This window comes from Equus caballus, chromosome X, assembly GCF_041296265.1.
Source record: "Equus caballus isolate H_3958 breed thoroughbred chromosome X, TB-T2T, whole genome shotgun sequence".
In the NCBI taxonomy this organism is placed as follows: Eukaryota; Metazoa; Chordata; class Mammalia; order Perissodactyla; family Equidae; genus Equus; species Equus caballus.
Window position 1 is genome coordinate 116,100,305 of NC_091715.1, and position 25,635 is coordinate 116,125,939.

General features: G+C 48.1%; 1 protein-coding gene across 30 annotated transcripts in view; it reads right to left on the bottom strand.

Annotated features, from left to right (window-relative positions):
• Positions 1–25,635, bottom strand: part of SEPTIN6 (septin 6) — a 62,863-nt gene continuing 37,228 nt past the window's right edge. For 6 of the 30 annotated variants that reach the window (XM_070258316.1, XM_070258315.1, XM_070258319.1 and 3 more), the window contains 6 exons: positions 19,697–19,793; positions 16,091–16,259; positions 13,106–13,238; positions 10,799–10,989; positions 8,084–8,128; positions 1,220–4,320 (listed from right to left, as the gene is read on the bottom strand). In XM_070258316.1, coding sequence (XP_070114417.1) covers positions 8,125–8,128; positions 10,799–10,989; positions 13,106–13,238; positions 16,091–16,259; positions 19,697–19,793 — 594 coding nt within the window. In that variant the 3' untranslated portion in view covers positions 1,220–4,320; positions 8,084–8,124. Of the gene's footprint in view, positions 4,321–8,083; positions 8,129–9,443; positions 9,771–10,798; positions 10,990–13,105; positions 13,239–16,090; positions 16,260–19,696; positions 19,794–25,635 lie in introns of those variants that run through there. The other 24 variants (XM_070258314.1, XM_070258313.1, XM_023634074.2 and 21 more) reach the window with 6 other exon arrangements.

A 25,635-nucleotide genomic window follows, 5' to 3' on the forward strand; every position in this document is an offset into this window, starting at 1 on the left:
TTGAGCATTTCTTTGAATTTTATTGAAAATTGACATGGACATTAGAAAGGTATCAAGCGAAACAGTGCTGGTTTCGGGATGTTTCTCCTGGCGAATGAAAGCCCCGAAGGGCCAGTGACTGGTCACACCTTTGAGCAAAAAGAACAAAGGAGAAGAAAGGAAAAACAAACACAGATTCTGGAAAACATGCAAAGAGGCTCTCTCAAGAGACTGGACAGTGGAATGGCGATGTTCATAAGGATATATGGGAATGGACACACTCATATGGTATTTTGATGCAAGTTAAACCAGTGAATTCAAGGCAGATTTATCAACATCAAAGCTCTCCCTCCAAATCCCAGGTTGAGCAGAAACTTCTCTCAAAACCCCAACTGGCCTCGGAAGGTTGCACGGAGTAACTTTGCTCTCACTAAGCTTAAACCCCCCTCTCGTCTCTCCCTTCTCCACCTGAGTGTTAGTGGATCCGTTTTCCCCTTGCTGGGGTTCTGCAGGAGGTCTGTGAATTCTGAAGATACAAACGTCACTTGACTTTCTCTTCCAAATTCAGAAATGTTTAATAGTGGCCGTAGACAGTCAACCCAGTGAACCGGAGAATTGGTGTTTAAAAAGAAAAACAGAAAACTCAAACGAAAACTTGTGAACAGCACTTCCACACCCACAGCTGAGGTCTCCTGCCCCAGTCACTTACACTCGGGTGAGTCGTCCTGCAGTTGTCTCTCTGAGGTTACATTTGGTCCATTCTCCAGCTCTGACGGTTCTTTTCCTGCCTTGTTAGGTTAGGACAAGACACTTCTATTTAAAATACCATGTAAGTCAGGAGAGAGCTTCTTGCCTGGACACAGGGACACATGAAAACTTGTTGAGTATGTGGTGTGTGTGTGTGTGTGTGTGTGCACGCAGTTGGGGGGGAGGGGATTGGTTGATTTCTGGTTTGAGACAATATGGAACCCTAACTCTTCTATAATGGCAGTCTTCTCCTTTAGACTTAGTGCAGCTGCTGAAGACAAGATTAAAAAAAGCTGGAGAGGGAGAGAGAAAGAGAAAGAAAACATGAAATTAGCCAAAGAGAAAGGACATTCAAAGGAAGACAGGGCAAGGGGAGTGGGCAGTGTGAGGTAGCAAAGACTATACTTGCAGAAGACAGGTTAGAAATGGGCTCACTGACGACCATCACCATTGGGAAATCTGCGGAGAAGGTTTTAAGAACACGACACACAGGTTTAAAGCTTCTTGTTTTAATTAAAAACAAGCACATATTAACAGCCACGGGTAAATGCCAAATGATTAAGACAAAGAAACAAAAACAAAAACAAAAGTGATCTGCCCTGCAGCTGGGAACAGCAAACTTCTTGGCTTAAGAGAAATGGGGGCTCTGTGTGTGTGTGTGTGTGTGTGTGTGTGTGTGTGTGTGTGTGTACACATGGGGATTTTTCAGGAAAGCCGTTCTATTCCAGTTTGGGAAAATAAAAGCACAGACCATTTCTAATGACTGGTTTTGTTTCACCGGAAGTAAACAGAGTACTTAGGATATTTTTTAAAAATAGTAACAATTGTACTAATTAAAAAGCCTTTTCACTGAAGGAGAAAAATCTTTCTGTCTACACTGAGGAAAGCCACCCAATAAAATAAGCATTTCAATTCTTTTAATAGCCTTGGTTGACTTTCTAAGGATCTCATGTTCACTCACAGGTTAGATTTTTGTCTACCAAACTTCCTTGATTACAAGGCTCCTCTAGGACACTGTTAAACATATGCATGCCTGGGCCCCATTCCAGACTTCCAGGAAAGCTGACGGGCTAACAGGTGCCTGGTGACTCCTATCGTCAGCAGAAACGCTCAGTTCAGGAGCTGGCCTGGAGTCTTCGGCTGTGCCCGCCCCTCCCCACTCATTCCCAGGTATTTTTCTATAGGAACAAACCCCTCAAAGGCCCTCTAATACTAACTACTCTCTTTCTCCGACCATCAAAAGACCTTGTCTCCAGGAACATATATGCACAGATTGGATCCATTTGTGAAATAGATCGGAGTAGGACAGACTTCGTGAACCTAACCTGGCTTTTGCCACAAAACAGCACGGGGACTTCCGGCAAGTCCCTTCACTTCTCTGGGCTTCAATTTCCTCTTCCGAAAAAAGTGGGTCATATCTGTTCTACAGACCAAATTTCTCCCTTAATACAAAATTCCTGCCTAGTCCCTGAAGGTCTCTCGAAGGCTGGTGGCTCTCATTCTTTTGAAGTTTACAGAGCGCCTCAAGCCTCAAGTAGTTAATCTGCAAACAAATGCAAATGAGGGGGCCTAATTGTAATGCTAATAATTATTCGGGGGGGGGGGGGATGGAGACCAGTTGGTTGTTTAAGTTTGGGATTCTTGGGAAGCAGCAGAGAAACTGGCCATAGAAACATCAAAACTGCAAATAAGATGCCTTGCTCAAGGAGACCTGACAGCCCAAACTTAGCATCTTTCTGAGCTACTAGCTGAGTAGCCATGTTTGTTTTTTAAACCTCCAAGCACAGGGTCTCCTAAAATGCTGCACTCTGAGACTTGGATTTTCTCAAGAAACTAGCTTGTGCTTCGGCAGCATCACTTGCTTCTGGCCGTTAACCAATCAGCGACTCCCCAAACAATATATCTCATCAAAACTGCCCTCTTGCTTTGCCAACAAGAAAAGATAAAGTGTGTGCATGTCTGCTGTGCATTCTTTATACTTTTCGCTTCCTATTATTATCTATTGTTGAAGAGAGAAACCCCCTCCCCATTCTCAATGCTTCAAAAAGGCCTGAAAATTTGGCTTAGCCTCGTTGGTGCGTTTTGAAAGAAAGTGACCAAAAAAACCTCAAAGAAATAAAAAAGAAGAAGCTCATGGTCAGCGCCAGTGGGACTGGGAGGCAGAACTCAAAAGAAGTGGGGCTTGAAGGGAAAGTATGTGGCAGGGGCTGGGGGCTCGGCTGCCTGGCACCCCAAAGGAAAGCTGTCGGTTAAAATAAGAACCTTGGCTTAAAAGGCTAAGTGGAGTCCAGTCCAGCTGTAGCGGGGAATACTATTCAGTACACAGCCATGGATTACTGCAAAGGAAGGGCAGAGAAACGGCATGTTAGCCACAGATCATCGCCAGGTCACCTCCAGCTCTCCCTCTCTACTGGCCAAACACCACAGGCCACTGTGCCTCGTGGCCCTGACAATGGGGGGCTCTCTACTTCAAAGGGGTTCCCAAAGCCACTATCGAATGGGCCCCATTATAAAAACTAGGGCTGGAAGATTTTTAAAATATCAAATCCTCAGCCTGGAGGTAAAGGTGGGGACCTTTCAAGGTACAACACCTTGTTTCTCCTCTCCAGCTGATGCTCTCACCTCTTCTTACTGGCGGACACGTGCAAAATGCAGATGAAAACTCATCATCACATTTACCAATTAAACAGACTGGAAGGCTCATCAGAGCAAAACTGAAAACACCGACTCTTTGACTGCTCAGTGGGGCAGTTTATGACGTGGGATTATCACACCTGCTGTTGGCCCTGCCTCACTGGGATGGTGTGGAGCCCAAAGAGAAATTACAGAGGAGATGCCGAGACATCTCAGAAGATTTCCAGAAGTCTACCATTCAAGACACTAGGCTGGTAATAACAGTCAGGTTTATTCTCCCTTCTGAATCTGTGGGGTACCCAGAATTATAAAGAGGGGAAACTTATGCCATTTTCTTCAGCAGTGGTATCTTCTGGGAAGGGCTTGGAGTAAATAAACTCATTCCAGATTTTTAACACAGCTTGAGTGCAGCTACTTTGAGTGAATCAAAACTGGAAAGGGCTGGGATGGGTGTCCCGAAGGAAAAGTTACCACAGGATCTCCTTTTGAGCCCTCTGAGAAGGGGCTGCGGCTCCTGTCCGGGGGAGTGCTGTCAGGGAAGCCCCGTGCCCGGGTGCAGGAGCCTGAAGGGGAAAGCCCTGCCGACTGGTGCTTACCCAGCCGTGGTGGATGCAGATACCTTAGGGAGACAAGCAGCAATAAGGGTTCAAACGGGCAAGCTGGTGGTGGCAAGTAGCAGATGGGAGCCCTGAATGTCTTACAGTCTGGCAAAGATGGGGGGCAGTGGCTGGGGGTGCTGGGAGGGGAACTGGGATGCACAATGCATCTCCAAACCATGTGGCTGCTGGCTTCTTGACCAGAGGCCAGGCGCCATCCTCAGACTCTCAGGCTTCTATAAACCTTGGCAGGAAGAGACAGGAGGACACGGGTTGTGTGCCCCCCACACGTGTTAAAGGGGAATTAGAGAAAGGGAGGCCCGGCTCTGTTGCGCAGGAAAAGGGTGTCTACAGGAAGCCCAAACTGAAAATGAAAAGAGAAGTTGGGTTAATGAATGGATGGATTAATGTACAAAAAAAAAAAAAGGTTAGAAGAAAATTGTTTAAGTAGTGATGACTAATGGGTAAATTAGAATACAGCCATGTTAGATGGTCTAAGGTCTTATCGCATTGGCTGCTGGGAACATGCTTTTTCTCTCATACGCCCACACACACCTCTGAGTGGTAGCAGTGGTGGCATCAGCTAGCAAACTAATCAACAGCCACAAGAATACTTTTCCTCTCTTCTTAATTACTAGGTCCTTTCTAACATTCCCCTATCCAGACGCTTTGTGGAGGATCACCTTCAACAAATCTCCAGGTGGCCTCAGGCCACTGGATAGAGTGCCAGGCTCTCAGCCACTGATTGCCTTGTCCCATAGGGAAAGCGGAGGGGGCTGAGGTTTTACTTCAGGTAGCCCTGGAGCAGTCCCAATCACCTAATGGTATCCTGAAGCAAGATCTGCGTGAGAAGGGCCTGGGGATGGTTGCTGGGCTCCGCACTAGGGTCCAGACCACAGCTACATGAAAATCTGAACTATGGAAATCCGCTATTGGTTTGCAGTCACGTAGCACTTTGACCCTTCTCCCATTTAAACTTCACGCCTGGGATACAAATAGGGCAAGTAGTTATCCATTCCCATTCGACTGAGAAGCACAGAGAAGCCAACTGACTTGCCCATGGTCACAAAGAAAGAGTCGCAGCCAGGATCAGAACCCACATCCCTTGGCTGTTTAATTGAGACTCTTTCCATCACCCCGCAGTGTCCCTGAGAACTCCTTGCCTGTGGATCTTAGCCCCTGTTTTTTACCTGAAGAATATATTTATCTCATTAAATAAAGACTATTAGATATTTGGGAGGGATAATTAAAAGCACATGCATATGTGAGTATGTTTGTACAGTCACTTCCTCAGAGTGAATACATCCACACACCTACACACACACACACACACAATCATGTGAATAGCAATTTATACCAGGAATCAGGAGTTCTGCGTTCTTGTTCCAATTCTGCCACTAACTCACTGGGTGATCCTTGGTAAGTCTCTGAAATTCCCTGCTCCTCCATTTACTCATCTTAAAAACTGAAGAGTATTCTCTCCTTCTCTACCTCACAGGACTGTTGTAAGGTGAAAATGAGGTATCATATGGAAAACTGCTTTGAAGCGTAGTCAAATGTTATACAAATGCTCACCTCTTATTTTATGCTTTGTCTACTTGTTTGGGGAAGAGACCTGACCAACAGTGCACCAGCCTATGTTCTGGGCTTCATGGGGGGCTCATATATTTTGTTATGTGTATACTGTGCAGCCCTCCAAGGGTCAAGGGACCAGTAACCATTAAGATATGGTATCTGCAACTATGTACAGGTCACAGAGGAATTTCTCTTACAACTGCACACAGCTGCCAGTAGTGCCTCGAGCAATTTCAAACCAGTGAGGAGCAGCAAGCCTGGCTCCGCCTGCTCTCCGGTTAATGAGGGGTGGCCTTTGTGATCCACCCCTGGAATGAGGGCTTTGCGGAGGGGACGGGTTGTTTTTGCTGCTTTCAGATCCCCGGGAGCCAGGGCCTCCCTCCTCTGTTTGGTTTGGAACTGCTTTTGTGGTCTGCTGGGGAGAAGCCTGCCAGGAAAACCCAACCTCCTTGGGGCTGAGGTTGGCTGTTCCCGCTGTTTGCCAATTGCCTCTCGCTTGTAAAGTATGGCTTTAATTACAGTTTTGCCAGAATTCATTTTAGTAACGGCCACTAACAATGATTTACTCAGGGAAACCTGAACCAAATTGTGTCAAACTACGTGCACTGACACCTGAATTAACTAACTGAAATCTAACTTACCAGGATACATCTGTCTTGCTCTCCTCACTGAAAATGGGAGAACAAAGAAAACACACATGAACTGAGCTCAGACAGGTGTCAGAAACTTTGCCAGGCGCTGGGACTACAGCAGTGGGCAGACACTGGGAATTCAGTCTTCCCAAATGGAAATCTGCTGTTCGATTCAAGTCAATGAACAGGGGCTCCAAGACTTGCCTTGAAGCCAGACAATAAATCATTTCATTGTTCTTTTAGGGTTGTTTCCTTTGGCTCAATTTCACGGGCCTTATGTTTCAGAAGCCTCTACGGACTTCCTCCTCGGGATTTGCTTGAAAGTAGGATGTTTTGCCAGCTGCCCAAGGTCCCCAGTGCAATCGCTGGAGCAATCAGTTCGCTGATTAACAGCAGGCTTTCCATTTAAATCATAAACTACATTGGTGAGTGGAGAGAAGTCATCTTAATATTTTATATTCCCTGATCCAAACAAACCAAATGTAAAAGGCATTTATGAGACAACAGGGGTATTCTGAACACCAACTAGAAATTTTATGTTAACGAATTGTTAATTTTGTAGGTGTGATAATGGTGGCATTGTGATTACAATTTTTTTAAGAGTCATTATCTCTTAGAGATACATGCTAAAGTGTTTACAGATGAAATGATAGGGGTTTTGCTCTACAATAATCCAGCAGGTTTGGGGTAATAGACGAAACAGGATTGGCCATATGTTGATAGTTGTTTGGGGGCTGGGTTGTGGGTCCACGGGGCTGCATTGTTGCTAGACTCTCCTCTTTTGTTCCGGTTTGAAAGTTTCTATGGTAAAGTTTTTAAAATAGTAATAAGCCTAATTATGTTAAATTAAAAATATTTATGTTCCTTCTCCACCCACCACCTGGGTCTAGCAGAATAAATAGAAGGTGCTTAGGGGGCCGCCCTGTGGCCAAATGGTTAAGTTCACACGCTCTGCTTTGGAGTCCCAGCGTTTCACTGGTTCGGATCCTGGGCGCGGACCCAGCACCACTCATGAGGCCATGCTGAGGCAGCGTCCCACATAGCACAACCAGAAGGACCCACAACTAGAATATACAAGTATGTACTGGGGGCCTTTGAGGAGAAGAAGAAGAAAAAAGATTGGCAACAGATGTTAGCTCAAGGCCAATCTTTAAAAAAACAGAAAAGAAGGTGCTCGGTCATTGCTCTAATCAACCTATAAACTATGTGACGTCAGGGGCTGCTTTCTTCACTTCTCTAGACACAACACCTAGCCCTCAGGAATCCATTTTACCAAAGGTGACCTGCTTATCTCCTTCTCAAAGGTGTTCATAAAGCTGATACTCGTAGAATTAAATGTAAGGAATTCTCTATAATATCTGAGAGCTCTTCGTTTTCTCTCACGTTTATGATGGGTTTGGGGGGTTACATAGCCAAAGGAAATTTGAGACTTGAACCCCTCAGATAAGAAACAGCCACCAGAGGTAAACAGGGAAGCAAGTTTCTGTTGGCTCAGAACATTCTCAAACCTGGGGGTCATATTGACTGAGACATTGCAAGACAGGGCTTGTAACCCCAACAACTTCCCTAATCACTACTGTTTAATTAATTTTGAAAGTAATGATTAAGGCTCTTTAAGGAAAAAATGGTCAAAACTGAAAGCTCCAATACTGATCACAGGATCCGGCTATGCTACCCAGCTGTTCTGGCAGCAAGTCTAAAAACACCCCCCTTTTAATCAGGCAGGCAAACGTTCCACATGTACACTGGAAACCACACCAGACTATTTCTTAATATTGTAAGTCACAAGAGGAAACCAGTTGGGACCACAAAGCAGCTTCTTGTATGATTAGATATGTGTGTTGGCAGGGGAGGGGGCAGGGTTTGGGGAGAGGTGTTCTAAAGCCACTGCCAGTTCTATTTAGAGTTAATAAAGCTTACCAGGACCCTGGGTCTCATGCAGCATGCAGCAAACAGCAGAGTTAACTGTAAAACAGTAAGAGCTGATGAAGATGGAGCGAGCTTGAGGAGAAATCAAATGTTATGAGTTGACACAAACAATGAAGAGTTAGAGGTCAAAGGAGATTAGGAGGAGTGGGGAGGGGAAGAGGGCGAGATGGGCTAGAGGGACCCCCTAGAACACTGGTACTCCTTCTTAACCTCTTGAAGGGCAGCCAAAGGACATTCTGACTGTGTGACTCTATTAGATCCAATCGTCATCTCTTAAGAAGGAATGCTACTGTCACCACTTCTACCCTCAAAACCCACCACCACCATCATCACTATGGGAGCAGAGTGGCACAGATCTAATGATGGGGTTTCCAGAAGTTAGCTAACCGTTTGTGGAATTACATAAAAAGCCCAGGCCTGGAGCCACTTATACATCTGGAAGTATGGAAGAGGACAGTCTATTTTGTCAGGCCCTTATTGCTCACATGAGGTGCCACATGCCAGCAAAGTTTTCGCCCATCTCAGAATTGGGAAAGGGTGTCATCGCCAATCCCAAATAACCCTGGAGACTGGAGAGAGGTGTCTCCTTATGTAGGGTCTTCTGCCTGGGGTGACGGGGGAGGGTCAGTTAATTTGAGGCAACTAGGAGAAAGCCTGATCTGAGAGGAACTTCCACTGAACATCTGAAGGGGGCATATTTATAGTTCAGTGTCAGTGGGCTCTGAACAAATGAATCTCAAGCAAGGCTGTGAAACTTCCCTGGGGATTGAGTTAACAAATACCACAGGACTATGAAGGCAGCGGGTTAGAGCTAGAAGACAAATTTAGATTTTTCTAATCTTAAAAATAGGAATCCAGGGCTGGCCTGGTGGTGTAGTGTTTAGGTTCATGTGCACTCTGCTTTGGCGGCCCGGGGTTTGCTGGTTCAGATCCGGGTGCAGACCTGCACACCGCTTATCAAGCCATGCTGTGGTGGCATCTCACATACAAAATATGGGAAGATTGGCACAGATGTTAGCTCAGCAACAATCTTCCTCAAGCAAAAAGAGAAGGATTGGCAACAGATGTTAGCTCAAGGCCAATCTTCCTCACAAAAAAAAAAGAAAGAAAATCCATTTCTGCTGGTGCAACTAACACATCATGACAGATTGGTTAACATACAGTGTGTCCAAAGGGGCTTTTTTTCTGGCTAGTTGAACTTTATCCATCAAGTAATACCCAAAAAAGTTAATTAGTCAGTGAATTTGACATACTATAGTGTTAGGATTCCGTAACAAAAATCTCTGAACTAATTGGTGGAAATGTTCAAATTGTACTTTTGAATAAAGAATAATCGGATTGCAAAACTGAGTGCCTTCAAATATAAAATATTTTAATATTGTACAAAAGTCACTATTTTATTCCTAAGTGATAAGCCAGACACAGAGGAAAGGAAGATATTTCCTCCTTCTGGCAAATATCCAATACTTGAGTCCAGGAACAAGCGGCTAAGAGCAGAAGGCATTGACCATGGACATCTTTTGGGTCCTCAGGCCCCTTTAATAAGGACATTGCCTAACACTCCACCTGAGGGCTCCTCGAGTCACACTGCTCAAACCACTATAGAGCACAGGGGACCATGGGATGTTTTCCTGGTGTTGTATAGGTCTCATCGGAAATGCTTTTCTCTGCTCTGGTTCTAGGATGAGGAATGGGTAACGTCAGCAAGCAAAGCCTGGGTTTAGATTGGGGTTATTGACCTACATGGTAACCAGGAGCCATGCTATCTTGCCTTACCAAATACCAGAGGACACAGATGGATTGTAAACCCTAGGTTGAGAATGGGGCACACGGAGTATACAGTCATTCCTCAGTATCTGCGGAGGGATTGGTTTCAGGACCTTCCCACCCAACCCCTGCGGATACAAAACTCCGGGGACGCTCAAGTCCCTTAGTCTGCTCTCCGTATCCGTGGGTTTGGAATCCTCAGATTCAACTAATCTCGCACGATCCGCAAATGTGGAACCCGTGGATATGGAGGGCCAGCTGTTCTAGCATCTGAGGGTTCCCCACCAAGTTCTCAGCACTCCAGGCCCAGGACAACTAAGCAGCCAAGAAGGAGGGACAGAGAAGAGGTGGGAGGTCAGGACTGGGCTGCAGCCTTCAGCATCTGTTGGATGCCACTAGTGAGAACTGAGGCAGGATGACGGTTGGCCTCCAGGCACAGAGGTGAACACCCCAGTTATAGGATGAGCAAGCAGGCCTGTAAGCCGGGTCAGCCCCAACCTCTCCAGGAGAAAGAGGGCGCCCAGAGGCTTCTGCTAAGGTTCTCTCTTTCTCCCACTACTCTCTATCTGCCCTTCTTTTTGTTCATCTCTTTCTTGTAACTGCAGCTTCTCATTGTTTCCTCCCTTCTTCTTCCTACTCTCACACTTCTTTTGCTTTCCCTCTCCTTTCCCTTCCTCTCCTATCTCAAGGTTGCAGGACATTCCTAAGTGGCGGAACAGAGGGGCTAGGCCTCTGGGACCACACCCCTCCCCTACTCTCAGTTTCCCCAACTCAGGGAATCCGAAGGTCTCATGGGGCTGCTGAGACCAGTTATAGGTAGCCAAATGAGTCTATCAGCCCGCAGCTCACCTCTGGTCCCCGGCCCTTAGCCTCCAGGCCCTGCCCTGAGGGGATGAGCAGGAGGAGGAAGCCGCTACCCCAGAGCAGCCTACCACTTACTTTTTCTTCTCTTTGTCTCTTTTCAGAGTCTGTGAGCCTCCGGCCTGGGAGCCCTGGGACTGGAGCAGCTCGGCTGCTGTCTTTCTCTGTTTGAAAGCATTCACTTCATCATCCAGGGATTTCTTCTTATCCTCCAGCTTCTTCTTCTCGTCCTGGTGTAGTTTCTTCAGACGGTCAAACTTCTCATGCAGCTGGCAGGGAAGCACAAGGAGTTTGAGGAGAGGTCCTCGCGAGCAGCTCCCAGCTGAGCCGAGCCCAGGGCGGGTGGGGACTGGCAGGGTCGTAACCCTGCAGGACCCTGGGACCTTAGGGGACATTTCTGCCAGGGACAGTTACGACGGCATCAAAGGGCACCAAGTTCTGGATAGTTCTCTTCTCCTGCCATTTTATTTCCAAGTTCCTGTTACTGAATATGGTCATGGCACCGTGCATTCTGCTTCATCAAATGTTTTATTTAAAAGAGGTACCACACATGGTTCACAGTAATATCGATGACAATAGCATAACGTTTATTGAGTGCTTATTTTAGGCCAGGCACTGACTTTTATAAGCAGTTTATAGGTATGAACTCATTTAATTGTCACAACAATCCTATGAGGTAGGTTCTGTTATTATCTTCACTTTATGAGGAAACAGAAGGTCAGAGAAGTTAAGGAATTTGCCCAAGGTCAATCCATTCTTTAGAAGATTCTATAATGAAATCTCCCAATATGAAAGGAGCACCTGCCTTTTCTTATCCCCTCCAATCAGGAAGGCTCACTATGGATCACAGAGCAAACTTCAGCAATGCCAAAGCCGGTCAAAGAAAATACTTGTCCCTGGACACAGAAGGAGAGAAGAGAATTCCATACAATGGAATGAGTGCAGACACCTTGGCCAAAGGGAGGCTGAGCTAGCCATGAAGAGAGCCAGAGACCCAAAGGAGAACAGCAAGAATATTCTGGCATGCCATCGTGGTAAGGGATCAGAGAGCAAGGGGTCTATAGGTGGTGATAAACTAGCCTGAATAGTAAGAGCAGACAAGCATAATTTCACTCTCTTTTGGGGACTCACGAGGGAGCTTAGGATTCCGCAGCCCTTGCAGTGCACCATGAAGGAGATCAGGTCTCCGGGTCCTATAGGGATTTGGGACTGTCACTTAGTAGGGAGTGGTGTGTGACAGACTTGCTGTGGAAACCAGCTGTAACTAGTCACTTGGGGCAGGGTGGTGGGAGCTCGGCCGGTCACTTGCTTTAACCTGGCTTCCCTTCATTGGCCTTTCATTCATTTATGTTTGAGATCCCCTCAGCTCTCCTCCTAAAAGTCCTGGGTGACATTTTTCTTTTGAAAAGTGAAACTGAAGTAAAACCAATACCGTCACCACAGGCTTTGGTGATAACCCTAGAGAGTCATAGCAGACCGAAGGAGGAAGAGACGGGAAATGAAGTGCTTCCCTTCTTATGGGTTTCAAGGCCTAGAGAGGTGAAGCAGTTGTTGACGTGACCAAACTGTAGCTGAGGCCACTTAATTGGGCAGCAGTGAGCAAACTGGTAGGGGTACCCGGGAGCCAAGGCGATGGTTAGAGGACCAACTGCACTTGATGAGACATGGCTCAAGTAATGAAAACCCCAGACAGACCATCAAACCTTAGTTTAAAAACTTGCTAGAGCCACACAGCTGTTTCTTTAAGGATAAAATGAAATGGAACAGAATATCCAAGTGAATGGAGAAATGCTCCAGCTGTCACTGGCTTAGGTTTCAGCAAGGTCCCCAAGACTGTCTGGGACCATCTTTCTCCGTGGCCATCACAGAAGGGAGGATGGGGCAGGACAGCCAAGAAAGTGATCAACTGTCCCTACTGAGCTCCGAACTCCCAGGAAGAGGGAAAAGAATTAGCCTGCACCTGACCTCGAGGGGCTGTGTCAGGTCTTGACTTTTGAGCAGCACTGCCAATAGAAATTTCTTTGGCGATGGAAATGTTCTATATCTGTGCTGTCCAATAGGCACAGTGTCCGATAGCCACTAGTCACACGAGGATTGAGTATTTGAAATGTGGCTGATGCAACTGAGGAACTGAGTTTTAAATCTTATTTAAATTTAATTAATTTAAATTTAAATAGTCACATGAGCTAGTGGCTACCAAAGGGGACAGCGCAGCTCCAGAGAATTAAGTAACAGAAAGAGAAAACATCCTGGCACTGAGGAATGAGGGAGCAAGAAGTCACAGATCTGGAAGCCCTCTGTGCCAGCCAAGGCAGGGCTTCACATGCGGTGCCCATTCCTGCCTGGAGGCTGCAAGACTCCAGCCCAGAAGCCCCCCTCTCTTACCTCTTTCTCTGCCTCTTTGAGTTCAGCTTCTTTCTCTTTGACTCTCTGGACGAACATCTGTCTCATCTCCTCTTCTTTTTTCTGGAGCTCTCCTAGGAACTCATTCCTTTTAGCCTCATACGTCTCCTGTAAACTGCGAACATGGTCAGGTTACTTCCCCTGCCTTCAGAATGGCTCCCATTTGATGAAAACTGGCCCCAATGATGCTCCCTGTGTTCCCCCATCCTCCCTTCCCCAATTCTGGGAGAGGTGCAAAAACAGAACCACAAAGCTGTGGGCAGCTGGCTTGGCATGTGACAGCAGGGTCATGGGGCTACTTGAAGGGGATGGGGTGGCCCTGGTGAAATGGAGAAATATTTGGAACTGGGAGTGGCTTAGGACATCTGCTTCTATACCCTCTTTTTACAGATGAAGCCATAGGTCCAGAGAGGTGAGGTGACTTGCTCAAGACCACACAGCTAGTTAGAGGCAGAGCGGGGACAAGAAACTGGATCGCTTGTCTCTTAATCTGGGTCCTCCCACTGCACTGTGCTGCCAGTTCCTGGCTCTGAAACTGATCACGTTAATGAATGAACTATTTCAATAAACACTTGATTAGACTCCACCATGTGCTAGGCACAGGACTAAGTGACACTGTGCTAGTTTCTCAACATCTAGAGCCAACAGCCACTGTGCCTGCCATCAAGGCATTCACAGTCTCCTGGGAGATGCCTGGGCTAAGTCTCTGTACCCCCAGCCTGAACTTAGTTTTAGAGAAATAGGAGTTGGCCTGGTGAAGAGGAGGAACTGTGCTCCGATGAGGGGAGCAGGTGGAAAGGCGCGTGTGAAGAGAGAATGGCATGCCTGGGGAGGCAGGCACAGTCCGACATGGCTGGAGAGTGTCGTGTAGGCTGTGGAGTAGTGGGAGATGAGTTTATCCACTGCAGGGTTCTAAGTAGAAGGACTGACTTGATCCAATTTGAAAATGAGCAAGGCCACTCTGGCTGTTGCGTGAAGGACAGACTTTGCAACAATCCAAGTAAGAAATGACAGGGTCTTACTTTTAATGTTAAGGAAATGGGGGACAGGGAATGTGGGAGAATACTAAGGGAGGCAGAACTCCCAGGACTTGGGAGGAGTCAAAGATGATGCCTGGTTTTTGGCTTGGGTAACCAGGTGGATGGCGGTACCATGAACCGTGACAGGGAACACTGGAGAAAGAGTCTGTTTAAGAAGGAAGAAGATGACTTAAATTTTAGACAGCCTGAGTTCAGGTACGTCCTCTCTGGGAGGTCTGAGTGCAAGTATCCAGTATGCAGTTGGATCAATGGGGTCAGAGGTCAAACGTAAGATTTTAGCTTGGGAGTCATCTAGGTGGTATTAGAGCTGTGAGAGTAGAAAGAACCAGTGTGAAGAGAAGAGAGAGGGAAAGGAGCAGGGCCCTAGGAAAGAATCCTGGGGCATATCAACATTCAAAGGAGTACGCTGAAGGAAATGAGCCTGCCAATGAGGCTGAGAAGCAGCACTGAGAGAGATAGGAGTAAAACCAGCCAGACCAGTGTCAGAAAAGCCAAAGGCAGAGAGAACTTCAGGGAACAGGCAGCGGGGAAGACCATCAAACGCTGAGATCAAAAAAGATGGGACTCAGAAGGCACACTGCGATTGGCTTTGAGTGTGTGATTGCTGAGCTTGGACAGAGGTGTTTCAGTGGAGTGGTGGGGGCAGAAGCCAGTAAATACACAACAACTCTTTCTCCTTCCCGTCAGAGCCAAACTTCTGGACAGGGATAGGCTGGCGAGGAGGAGCAGTTAAGGGAGAGTTTCTTTAGGATGAGAATGTTTGCACGCAATATGGAAAGGAGCCAGCAGAGGCGCGCAGAGGGTGAAGACGCAGGTAACGGAGGTTTTCAGGGATGGAGCAGGAGGAGGGGAGGGGACTAGATGAACAGTAGAGGCACACCTCTTCCTCCACAGATGCAGATTAAAGCTGTCGGAGGGGAAGGACAAAGCTAAGGGAGTGCCCACCAGAAAGGCAAGCATGCCCTCCTCCAGCCTCAGGAGCTCCAGTGGCCCCGTCCCTGCCTGTCTATGAAGGGAAACGAGTCTGCCCCTCTGGAACCAGGCAGCCCCAGAGGACTGGCTATGCTCTGCCCTCAGGCTGGCTTTCTGCTGTGAACAGGAACTGTGGGATCTCAGAGGCCTTTTGAAAGCCTTCTTAGCCCACAAGCGTCCTCCTCACTTGCTTATCGAAGCCTAACATTCCCTGAAAGGAGATTGAGCGGCAACAAAGTGCGCCACATGGTGCTTTAAAATGTGGGCTTATGTCACACTTCAGGCATACAAATCAGACACTTATACCTGGCGTACCGCCCATATCAGCACAGTAAACTGCTTTCAGAAACCTTCTTCTTCTCGGAAAGCACCTTAGATTCTGACTTGAGAAGTATGTCAGTGATTATTAACATCCTGTGGTCAAAACAAAGCTCGCACTTGAATGCAAACACTAAGGCCAGTGAATGAAGAGGCTCAAGTTCATCAATACCTGTGCGGTGACTGCTGCCTGGTCCCGCCTGATTTTGATAATGGGGAGGAGGGTAAGGAACAGACTGGAAACCTACCAGAGTAGCAGGAGCCTGATGAAGCTAGGCAGGCAGAGGACACGCATAAATTGCCACGTGGCAGAACAAGGCGGCAGCTCAGGGTTCCCCTCCAGCACAGCTGACAGCAGCTGCCATGTGTGTGCTTTTGGCCGTGAGACCATCGGCCTTGCTGGTCCTCTGGGCCTCCTCCCTGGCCCAGTGCTTACCAAGCCCGCCCTGCCACAGCTCCCCTGGCAGGTGTGCAGAGGCAGAGAGGGAACAGGCAAGTGGAACTGGCAAGGGCCTTAGCTCTGCTGCACTGGGTCTCGGCACCTGTGTCTCGCCTCCCCTGTGAATTCTCCAGGGCAAGGCTTGCACACTTCCTGGGTGGGCTGAGCTGAGCTGGGCTGGGCTCACAGGAGAGGTACCTGAAGGGTTTGCTATCGGGGTCGGTGTCCTTGAAGCCCATCTCCTCCAGCTTGCAGCGGCGGTACAACTCATAGTGCCGGCTGTGCGTCTGCTCCCGTAGATCCTCCATGTTGATCCGAATCAGCATCTCCCGCAGCTTCACAAAGTCGCAGTGGGCCTCGTTTTCAACTGCACAGCAGGGGTTGGGAAAGTATATGGAAAGGAAAGCCAGAAGAAGGAGAAATGGACAAAATGAGAGGTGAAATGTCTAAAAGCCACATTGCCTTTCAATCCGTGTATATTGAGCCTGCGAATTTGCCTCCTAATTCACTTTTCTACTGAAAAGGCAAATGAAAAGTTACAAGAATGACAGGAATGGAAAACTGCAATACCATAAAAAAAAATCTACGAAGACATTCAGTAGCACCTCAACTCAAATTTGCCACTCAGACTCTTCCAGGAATGTTTGCTCTGCACCACTTTTAGGACAGTGGCCATCACATTCAGCCATCCGCCCAATAAATATTTGCAGAACCTCTGTTCCTGGTATTGTATGAGGCACTGAGAATTCAGAAACGAAGTCATGGAGTCTTGCCCTTAGGAGCTTACGGTTTCATGGAAGAAGAGATGCAAATAGACAAATATAATATCATGCAAAAATTACCAAAATGGAGGTAGATAGACAACGTGCAATGAAAGCCCAGAAGAGGGGGCCTAACACCTCCTGGGAGAGTGCAGGCTTCTCCGAAGAGGTAACCCCTAGATATCTCTTGAAAGAAGACTAGGAATTTATCAGGCAGATAGGGGAATAGTCCTTGCAAGGTCTTGAGGAGGTTAGGCAAGGTTACACAGCTCGTAAGTTGCAGTGTTAGGATTTAAGTCCAGGCAATCTAGGGGCTGGCCCCGTGGCCGAGTGGTTAAGTTCGCGCGCTCTGCTGCAGGCGGCCCAGTGTTTGGTTGGTTCGAATCCTAGGTGCAGACATGGCACTGCTCATCAAACCACGCTGAGGCAGCGTCCCACATGCCACAACTAGAAGGACCCACAATGAAGAACATACAACTATGTACCGGGGGGCTTTGGGGAGAAAAAGGAAAAAAATAAAATCTTAAAAAAAACAAAACAAAACACAAAACTATTAAATCCAGGCAATCTAAGCAGAGGAGAGGCAAAGGCTATGACCAGGGGCCAAAGTTTCCAAAGAATAAGGGGGAAGAATTAGGACATCAACAGACCCAGTGACAAGGAGAGGTATGGACCACAGGTGGGGCCCATCTGGATGGTAGAAGCTTCAAAGCTTTTTGGAGGGTGGATAATGGCCTGACAGCAGCAATGGTGACAATGACAAAGTGGACCCCACTTTCCAGCTTGAGTGAGCAGGCCCCCTCCTCTGAAGAGTGCAGCAAAGCTCTGCATTTGGGGCAGTGGCCCAGAAGGGCAGAGATGTGGACCATAGCAAAATGGACTTCTGGATGGAACACAAGGCTGTGAGCAGTGCCTTGGCGCGTGTCTGCAGGCATGGCTCCACTGTGGAGAGGGGACTGTGGTGTCTGAGATGATGAACAGGCACAGTCACCCCAGATTCTGTCTTGCGAGGTCTGCGAGAGGGTAGTGGGGGCAGGGCGGGGGCCTGTGATGACAGAGTGGGGTATAGTTGCAGCAGACTGCCTTGTGGTCATCAGAATAATCTTTCCAAAGCCCAAATCAGCTCCCATAACCCCTTTGCTTAAGACCCATTGCCAGGGCTGGCCCTGTGGTGTAGTGGTTAAGTTCTCATGTTCCGCTTTGGCAGCCCGGGGTTTGCAGGTTTGGATCCTGGGTGCAGACCTACACACCGCCCAACAAGCCATGCTGTGGCAGCACCCCACATACAAAACAGAGGAAGATTGGCACAGATGTTAGATCAGGACTAATCTTTCTCAAGCAAAAAGAGGAAGATTGGCAACAGACGTTAGCTCAGTGACAATCTCCCTCATCAAAAAAAAAAAAAAAAAAGACCCATTGCCTTTGGGATAAAGGCCCTTGCTGTCATAGAAGAGAAGGTGATATTAAAAGTCAAATCAGTCAGGTGACTTCGCAGGACCATCTCCTTCTCCATCTCCAGGCAGTGGTCCCCGGTGGTCAGTTGGAAGGAGTGACTCCAAGACCCCTGCAGGCTGTGCAGACAATCCGCAGCTTCTTCCTCACTCTAAAAGAACAGTGAACCACGACTTGCAAGAAAAGTGTTCAAAAATCCCTTTGTTGGGTAGGTGCGGGGTGATCTAAATTGGAGGAAGTCATTGGAACCCCGTCTGCTGGCTTCTCCTCATTTCACCTCAGGTTCCTGCCTCTGAGAACACAAATTCATTCCCAGGGTGGGACTGTTGGTCCAGAAAGCATTTGTAAATGTTCCTGGTGGAGCATCGCCAGCCCCAAATGGCAGAGAAGACCAAAACCTAGCAGAGCTCTGATGACAGTCTTGTCCTACCTATGGAAAAATCCAGCTATGGCCAGAGGTCTCTGGCGTGCCCTAAGATATGCAGGTCTTCGGGTGTGATGCTCACCCCCTCACCCCCGCTTTCACTTGCTTGCTCAGTGGTGGGGCTGAGTTTACAGTGGACAGCCGCGCTCTCACACACCGCGACCCTGTGCTCCGAGACCTCGCTTACAGCTGGAGACTCGGAGGACCAGACGCCTCCTCCACCCATGGCAGTGTCCTAGGCCTTGTTTTAGCCACTGCACTGATGGCACCGAGGCTAACAACACACGTCAGGCAGACCACAAAAGGAACTTTCCTGAGTGTATGTACATCTTTAAATACACTTTTACATTGAGAAATAATCATACATGCAAGAGTGCATGAAATGTACATGTGCAAGTTAAAGAATTAAAAAAAGAAGAATACCAATGTATCCATGCCCCAGGTGAAACATTACTATACCTTAGAAGTCCCTTTGTGTCCTTTTCTCATCTCACACCCCTCCTTCCCCACAATGAGACTTAAACACTATACTGACTTTTGGGTTATCATTCCTTTGTTTTTCTTTATAGTTTTACCACTTACATATGAATTTTTAAAAATATATATCTTGTTTAGTTTTGTCTACTTTTGGGGTTCATATAAATGGAATCATACAGCATGTATTCTACTATGATTTATTTAGCCCAACATTATGTTTCTGAGATGCATTCATGGAGATGTAACTATAGTCCACTCATTTTCACTGCTGCATAATATTCCATCATATGAGCATTTTGCAATTCAGCCAATTTATTTTTAATGGTGTCTGGGTTGTTTCTACTTATTTGCTATTATGAACACCACTGCTGTGAACATTCTCGTGGGTCTCCTGGTGCACTCGGGCAAGTACACATGCTTTCTAGCACCCGCCTGCCTGCCTTGCTCCAGGTGCGTTTGTTTGGTTTTAGGAATGCTTTCTCCATCAGAGACAAAAGAGAGCCTACTCACGGCAGAGAATCCAGGTATGAAGCCAGAGTCTGCCTGCTGGTGATGTCTGTGGCTGTTTGTGGCCCAAGCCAAATGAGTAGACTGGGGACAAGTTAGGGACGGGTCACACAGTGGCTGGAGCCAGGCAAAGAGACAGACAGAAGGGGCTCCCTTCTCCTTGTCTCCAGGAGATTCACTCACCCTGCACCGTGCCCCAAGGATACTGTCGCGCCTTCATCATCTTGTTACCTATCTTCAGTTCTTCTGTGCTGCCAATGACAGCAAACGGCAGGTGGGCCTGAAACAAAAGGCAAACAAAAGCTCAGAACTCCAGGGAAAGGCACTGAGTGCCCCACGATACAACTGCTGCTCAGCCCTCGGGCCTCGGACCCTCATGCTGCAATGTCCCTCACTGTCGTCATCATCAAGAGGCATTTCTTACGTTCCCGAGCTATGTGGGGATAAGAAGCCCAATCCAAGCTTCCACTGTTCAGAAATTCGCAATAGAAGGTAGCAATGACCTGGCTGAATGCATAGGGAAGAGAGGCAGAAACTCAGCAGAATAAGAAGCGGATGCACAGGTTAGCTAGCCAGTCGGTATTCACAGTTGCTGAGGGGAGGAGCCTTTGGAAGGCGGGTGAGTGGGATGCGGGGCTAAGTGTGGATAGAGAGAACCGAGGGGGCTGGGATCACTGGCCCTCCCCCTCCCCAGAGTGTGAGAGCCCCAAGGATGGGTACATACTGAAACCACACGGCTGACTGAGCTGTGCTCTCCTTGTTCTCATCCTCCCCTGGAGCAAGAACTCACACTGAACTCTCAAGCCCAGAAGTAAAGTTCTGAGCCACCTGCCCACTACTGTGATGGGTTCTATTTTAGGTGCTGTAAGGGGGACAAAAGAAGCAGCAGACACACTCCCTCACCCTCTAGGAGCTTATAGTCTTGGGGAGGAAGCCTGAATTACATACTCAATATCATAAAAGACAGACTATGACCAAGGGCTCAAATGGTCTGGTGCCCCACACATAGTAGGTGCTTACTAAATACTCCTTGAACGGCAGTGGCAGGGCCATGGGAATAGTAGAGAGGAAAGAAAGGCAATGTACAAACAGGGTGTGAGCTTGGTGCTTGGGGGGGGATGAGGAGCTAGGCCTGGCCGATGAAGGCTTTGTGGGTCAGAGAAGTGGCAGCTGCTTCCAGTTGGTCACATGGGGCCTGGGAAACACTCACAGAGCCCCGTTCCGCAGGGAGCTGGCCAGGTGGTAAGTGCTGAGTGAGCGCTGGCCGAATGGAACCACTGAATAAATACTGTCTATAAACCAGGCAATCTGGGCGGGGCTTTGCTCAAAAGGACTTTACACGGACAAGTAAAAGTCCACTGGGCTGCTTGAAGAAACAGACCTCGATTGCAGATATTTTGGCCCATTTGCTCATTCATCCATTCTACAAGTATTTACTGAGCTCCCACTGTGTGCTAGGCATTAAGAAGAATACAACGCTGAAGAAGCTCAGGGCCTACCCCTGGAAAGCGCACAGTCTGCTAGGGGAGACACATGCCCATGATGATAATACAGTAAGACCCAGACTATAAACAGAGGCTCGAGGGCTGGAGGAACACAGAGGAGGGCGCAGCTAACTTTGTGGGAAGCCAAGCAGGCTTCACAGAGTAGGTAAGTGCAGTCGTACTAACAGTATTGGAAACTATAGAACTGGCATTAGCAGCAGCAATTTGTTCAGCTCTATGTCCTATGTACCAGGTGCTCTACATTGCATGATCTCACTGAATCTTTACAGCAATGCTACGAGATAGCTATTCTCATTATCCTCATGTTCTAGACGAGGACACTGAGGTTCAGAAGGACCAAGTGACTTGCCAGCAGGCACACAGTAGTAAAGAGGGCAGAGCTAGGCATGGAATCAGGTCTCTTTGACTTCAAAGCCCACCCCTGCTGGTGTGCCACTCCCATTTAGGGGTCTAAGAAGCAGATGAGGGGAGCACTCTACACCCTGGGGTGAACTGGTTGTGCAAGGCTGGATTATAAGAGGCAGCTCAATTCTGGGAGACGCACAGCAAATGTCTTTTGTTTGTCTAATCTGCACACTGATCTCACAGCCAGTTCCTCTCCATTCTCTTCTAGCTCTGCGCCCCAAGAATGTTCTTCAGAGTGGAAAAACACAAGACTTAATCAGGAGCTCAGCTCTAGGAGGTCCGCTAAGCCCCCGAGGTGCTTGGCCGCCCAGCTGAAGTGGCTCTCTCTCCCCCCGCCAGCTGCTCTCAGAGTATCATCTCAAGTATTCCCTCCACCCCTTCCCCCTCTGCTGACTGTCCCTGAAATAGGGACATAGGAAAGCGAGAAAGAGGAGATTACGGATATGGAAGGGAGTGAGGGGTGGAGGTGGGAAATGTTTCATCAGTTCCAGTGGGCAATGATCAAAAGGGTCACTGGGCATGCGCCACATGGGACAATAGGGGGCACTGAAGTCCTGAGAACCCTGCCCAAGGGCTGGAGTATCTCTGACCTCTGCCAGCCGGCTTTGTAGGGGGATCATCTGGGCACAATTCATTCCCACTCAGGGACCCAAGACATGTCGGGAGCCTCAAATCCACCCCCAAACACTTTCTGGGAAAATGTTGCTCCTCCTACAGAGATCCCAAAGTTTGGCCACATGACACAAAAGAGCCAAGGGGCAGTGATGGCAGAGGGCTAGACCGAGGGAGGAGGTGGGAAAGAGAAAGCGTGTTATATCATTCCCGCGCATCCTGGGCTCCCAGCTGGAAGTGATGGAGGAGGAGGGTGTGTGAAGTGGGAAGTACTTCTCTAGGCTCAAGAGGAGAGGAGAAAAAAACCCAAGAGAATAAAGGCATAAAAAATGTCAGTATTCCCATGAGTCTGTTATTTTTATCTCCAAAAGACGGTGTTAGTTAGAATGACAGGGTCACTTGCTTCCCCTCTTCCTTAAACTGTTGTCATTTTATCCCTCCCCGCTCTAAAACACACAGCCCCTGCCAAGCCAGCTTCAGAGGGCTCCCGGGACCTCCCACAGTGCACTCCTTTGCAACTGGCATCAAAGTCTGTTCTGATAAGTATATGCAAGGATAACATTTCCAAGTGCTCCCCGACAGACTGCATTTGATTCTCACAACAGCCTTAAAGGGCGGTTATTATAGACCCCATTCGTGCTTTGGAGGAATTGACATACAGAAAGGTTAAACAAGTCACCCAGGTCCCTAACTCCATGTCCAAATCTTCCTAGGGAGCAGGGAGGACACAGCGCTGTGGCTGCCAGCCTCCCCCAGCCCCCCGAGGCAGCCTGCGCTCTGCCTCCTGGGTAAATGGCATCTGCTGGAAGCCAGCCAACCATGAAGGGCAGGAAATCATGGGGCCAGGCTCTGGCCCTCTTTCTGCTGCTCTTGGGAGACTGATGGCTATGACAACCAGAAGGGTGTCGAGCAGAGCAGGGAGAAGGCAAACCCTCCAGCCACACTCCCAGGGGTGACAATTGTACATGTGGGCCCAGGGAGGAGACTCTGATGGATGCAGGACAGTGCTGCTGCTGAAACACAGACAGGCCCCTAAGGGGAGTCCGTGTAGCTCTCAGCCAGGAGAGCTCTGATGAGGTGCCCTCAGATGTCAGATGTCCCAGTCTCAGAAAACTCCAGCAAGAGATAATCTTAAGCTTCCTCTTGGGAGTTTGTTCCCAGATTCACTACCTTTACGGTCTTGTGTGCGCCTTAAATTCCTCTTGGTACATTTTAAAGTGTTTGATAATCCAACTGGCGTGAATTATTCTATTCTGGTCCCACTACATCCATTATACTGGGGAGGTTAGACGACACCTCCCTTCAGCCCGGCAAAACAGAGGCTGTCAGGACTCTACTCCTCCTCTGACAACATCCTGACGGGGCGAGGCTCCCTCCCATTTCAGGCTCCTACTGGACACTGAGCAAGAGCATCACCTGATCCTCTCTCAGGCCGGCCTTCGGTGATTCCCGCAAAAGGATGTGCAAACAATGGAAATGGCACTGCCCCCTCGGGAGAAGGGACAGGCTTGTGCCTGTGGGTCTTCTTGTGACCCTCCTGGTCACCGTGTGCTCTCACTGGGCCAAAATGCCTTTGTGGGAGCCAAACCCAAGACCTCGCAGATGGCCAACCAACTGAGCTGAGTCGAGTAACTGGGCCTATGCCCTGGTTCCTGGTCATGGTTTGAGCCATTCCAATAACAACATTCAATTTGAAGAACAGCAGTTTTAGTATTCAAGTCTACAACCTTGAGAGCTGTCAGAGCATGGGGTGGAAGTAGCGTGCAACAAGACCTCTCACTCCCTCCTCCTGCACCCTCAATCTGAAATAAGTTTTCTCAGAGGCAGCCATAAGGCAAGGAGGAGACTGAGACCTCATCACTCTCATTTTCTGCCATGAAAATCACTAGTGGGGGGCAGCGGGATGGCAGTATGGTCTCCTCCACTTAGGCAAGAGGCTTCTTCCACCTCTTCCAATCCAGTTCCCATGACAATCGGCTGAGGTGGCTGAGGCTGTGGGGCTGGAGTCAAATTCAGAATTGAAAGGCCAGCACCCATTCCTCCTACCACGCAAGCCTGGGTCTCTGATGATGCAGCTTCATGCACCACAGCTTGTCTGGAAACTCTGGGGACTTTCGACACAGTTGTTCTGGTGGCAGGCAGGCTAAGCAATCCTGTGTGTGTATTTTATAGCAGCGAATCCCCACATTTCCCCCAAAACAATGCGTAACACACAGCATTCACATGCATGCCCCCCTCCCCTGGGCACACCCAATTCCAGGCACACTAGCTGAGGCCACCTCCCTCTTTCCCACTCAGAAAAGCATGGTGGAATGCCAGAGAGTGAGTGCTGAGTGACGTTATTACAGGGCAAACCCTGAATCCACTCAAATGTAGTTTTTCCAAGTGAAACACTGGCAAACTTTGGACTGTTGTAAGAAAGGACCAAGAACCCCTTCACAGACAAATCAGTGTGGCTGAGAACTGCTGCTTTATTATAGCACAGGAAGTTTCCAGGCTTGAGGCTGAGCCTGCCCTAGGCTCAAGCAGGAGGCCAGGGTGATTGTCACTCTTGATCCACAAGGTAGTGAGAGGTAGTTTTGTCTGATATCTGGGATTGCTGAGGACTCTAAGCCCCTCTTTACTCTTAGCAAAGCAAACCGCAAGCCTGGAGGCTGCCTGGTGACTTAGGGAATTGAGCTGGGAAGGGATCTATGGGGCCCAATGTTCTGAGGTGACGAGGCGCTTCCAGACATGAGTACCAGTGATACCAGACATCACTTCTCTCTCAGCTCCCCTTCTTCTGCAGGCTGGGCACCCTTTCAGGTTTTCTCCTCATGGCTAAGCCTGGTTTCCATCAAAACGCCCTGCCTGCTTGAGAGGATAAGCAAGAATCTTTTTTGTTTTCATGCTTACAACGAGTCAAAGAGGATATAACTCCACCTACCACAATCCACACAGCCTTACTCCTGGGCCAGATTTGTCAAAGATGATGAGGGGCTTCTAATAACAAACAGATCTCGGGTGTCTGATGGGCAGGAAGTCAGGCGAGACGATGACTTGCTGCCCCGCTATGCGAATTTGTTGGCCAATTCATACGAGGTGGCAGCTGATGCTATAATGATAACTTAGGGGGCAGCGACAGCAGGAAAGGTTTCTAAAAATGGCTTTTATTACAAGGCTTTCCTGAATTTGGCTATACCCAGGCATTATGTCATTAGGAAAAACTGATGTCTCTCAATAGAAAAAAAGAAATCTGTTCCCAAAGCAGAGGCTTTCTGAAAGCTATTAGCTGTCTCCTTGAAATCACAACATTGAAGATTTCACAGCAACAGCATCAACACATTGTAAAGAAGCATGAGGAGTTGTTTGACTCTCTGCCTTCTCCATTACTCATTTCTCTAGTTGGGGAATGTGGGGGAGGAAAGGAAAGATGGCAAGTTGGTTTTCTTTTTTTTCTTTTGATTCATTCACACTTAATAAAGCAAAGCATAACCCTGAAACATAAAAATAACGTTTCTCTAATCACCAGAAAAATTGGAGGCTATATGTCATTTCTCTTCCCAGGGGCAGAGAGCTTGATTATCTGAGTACAGATTATCCTTGAGTCTCCGAAGCCAG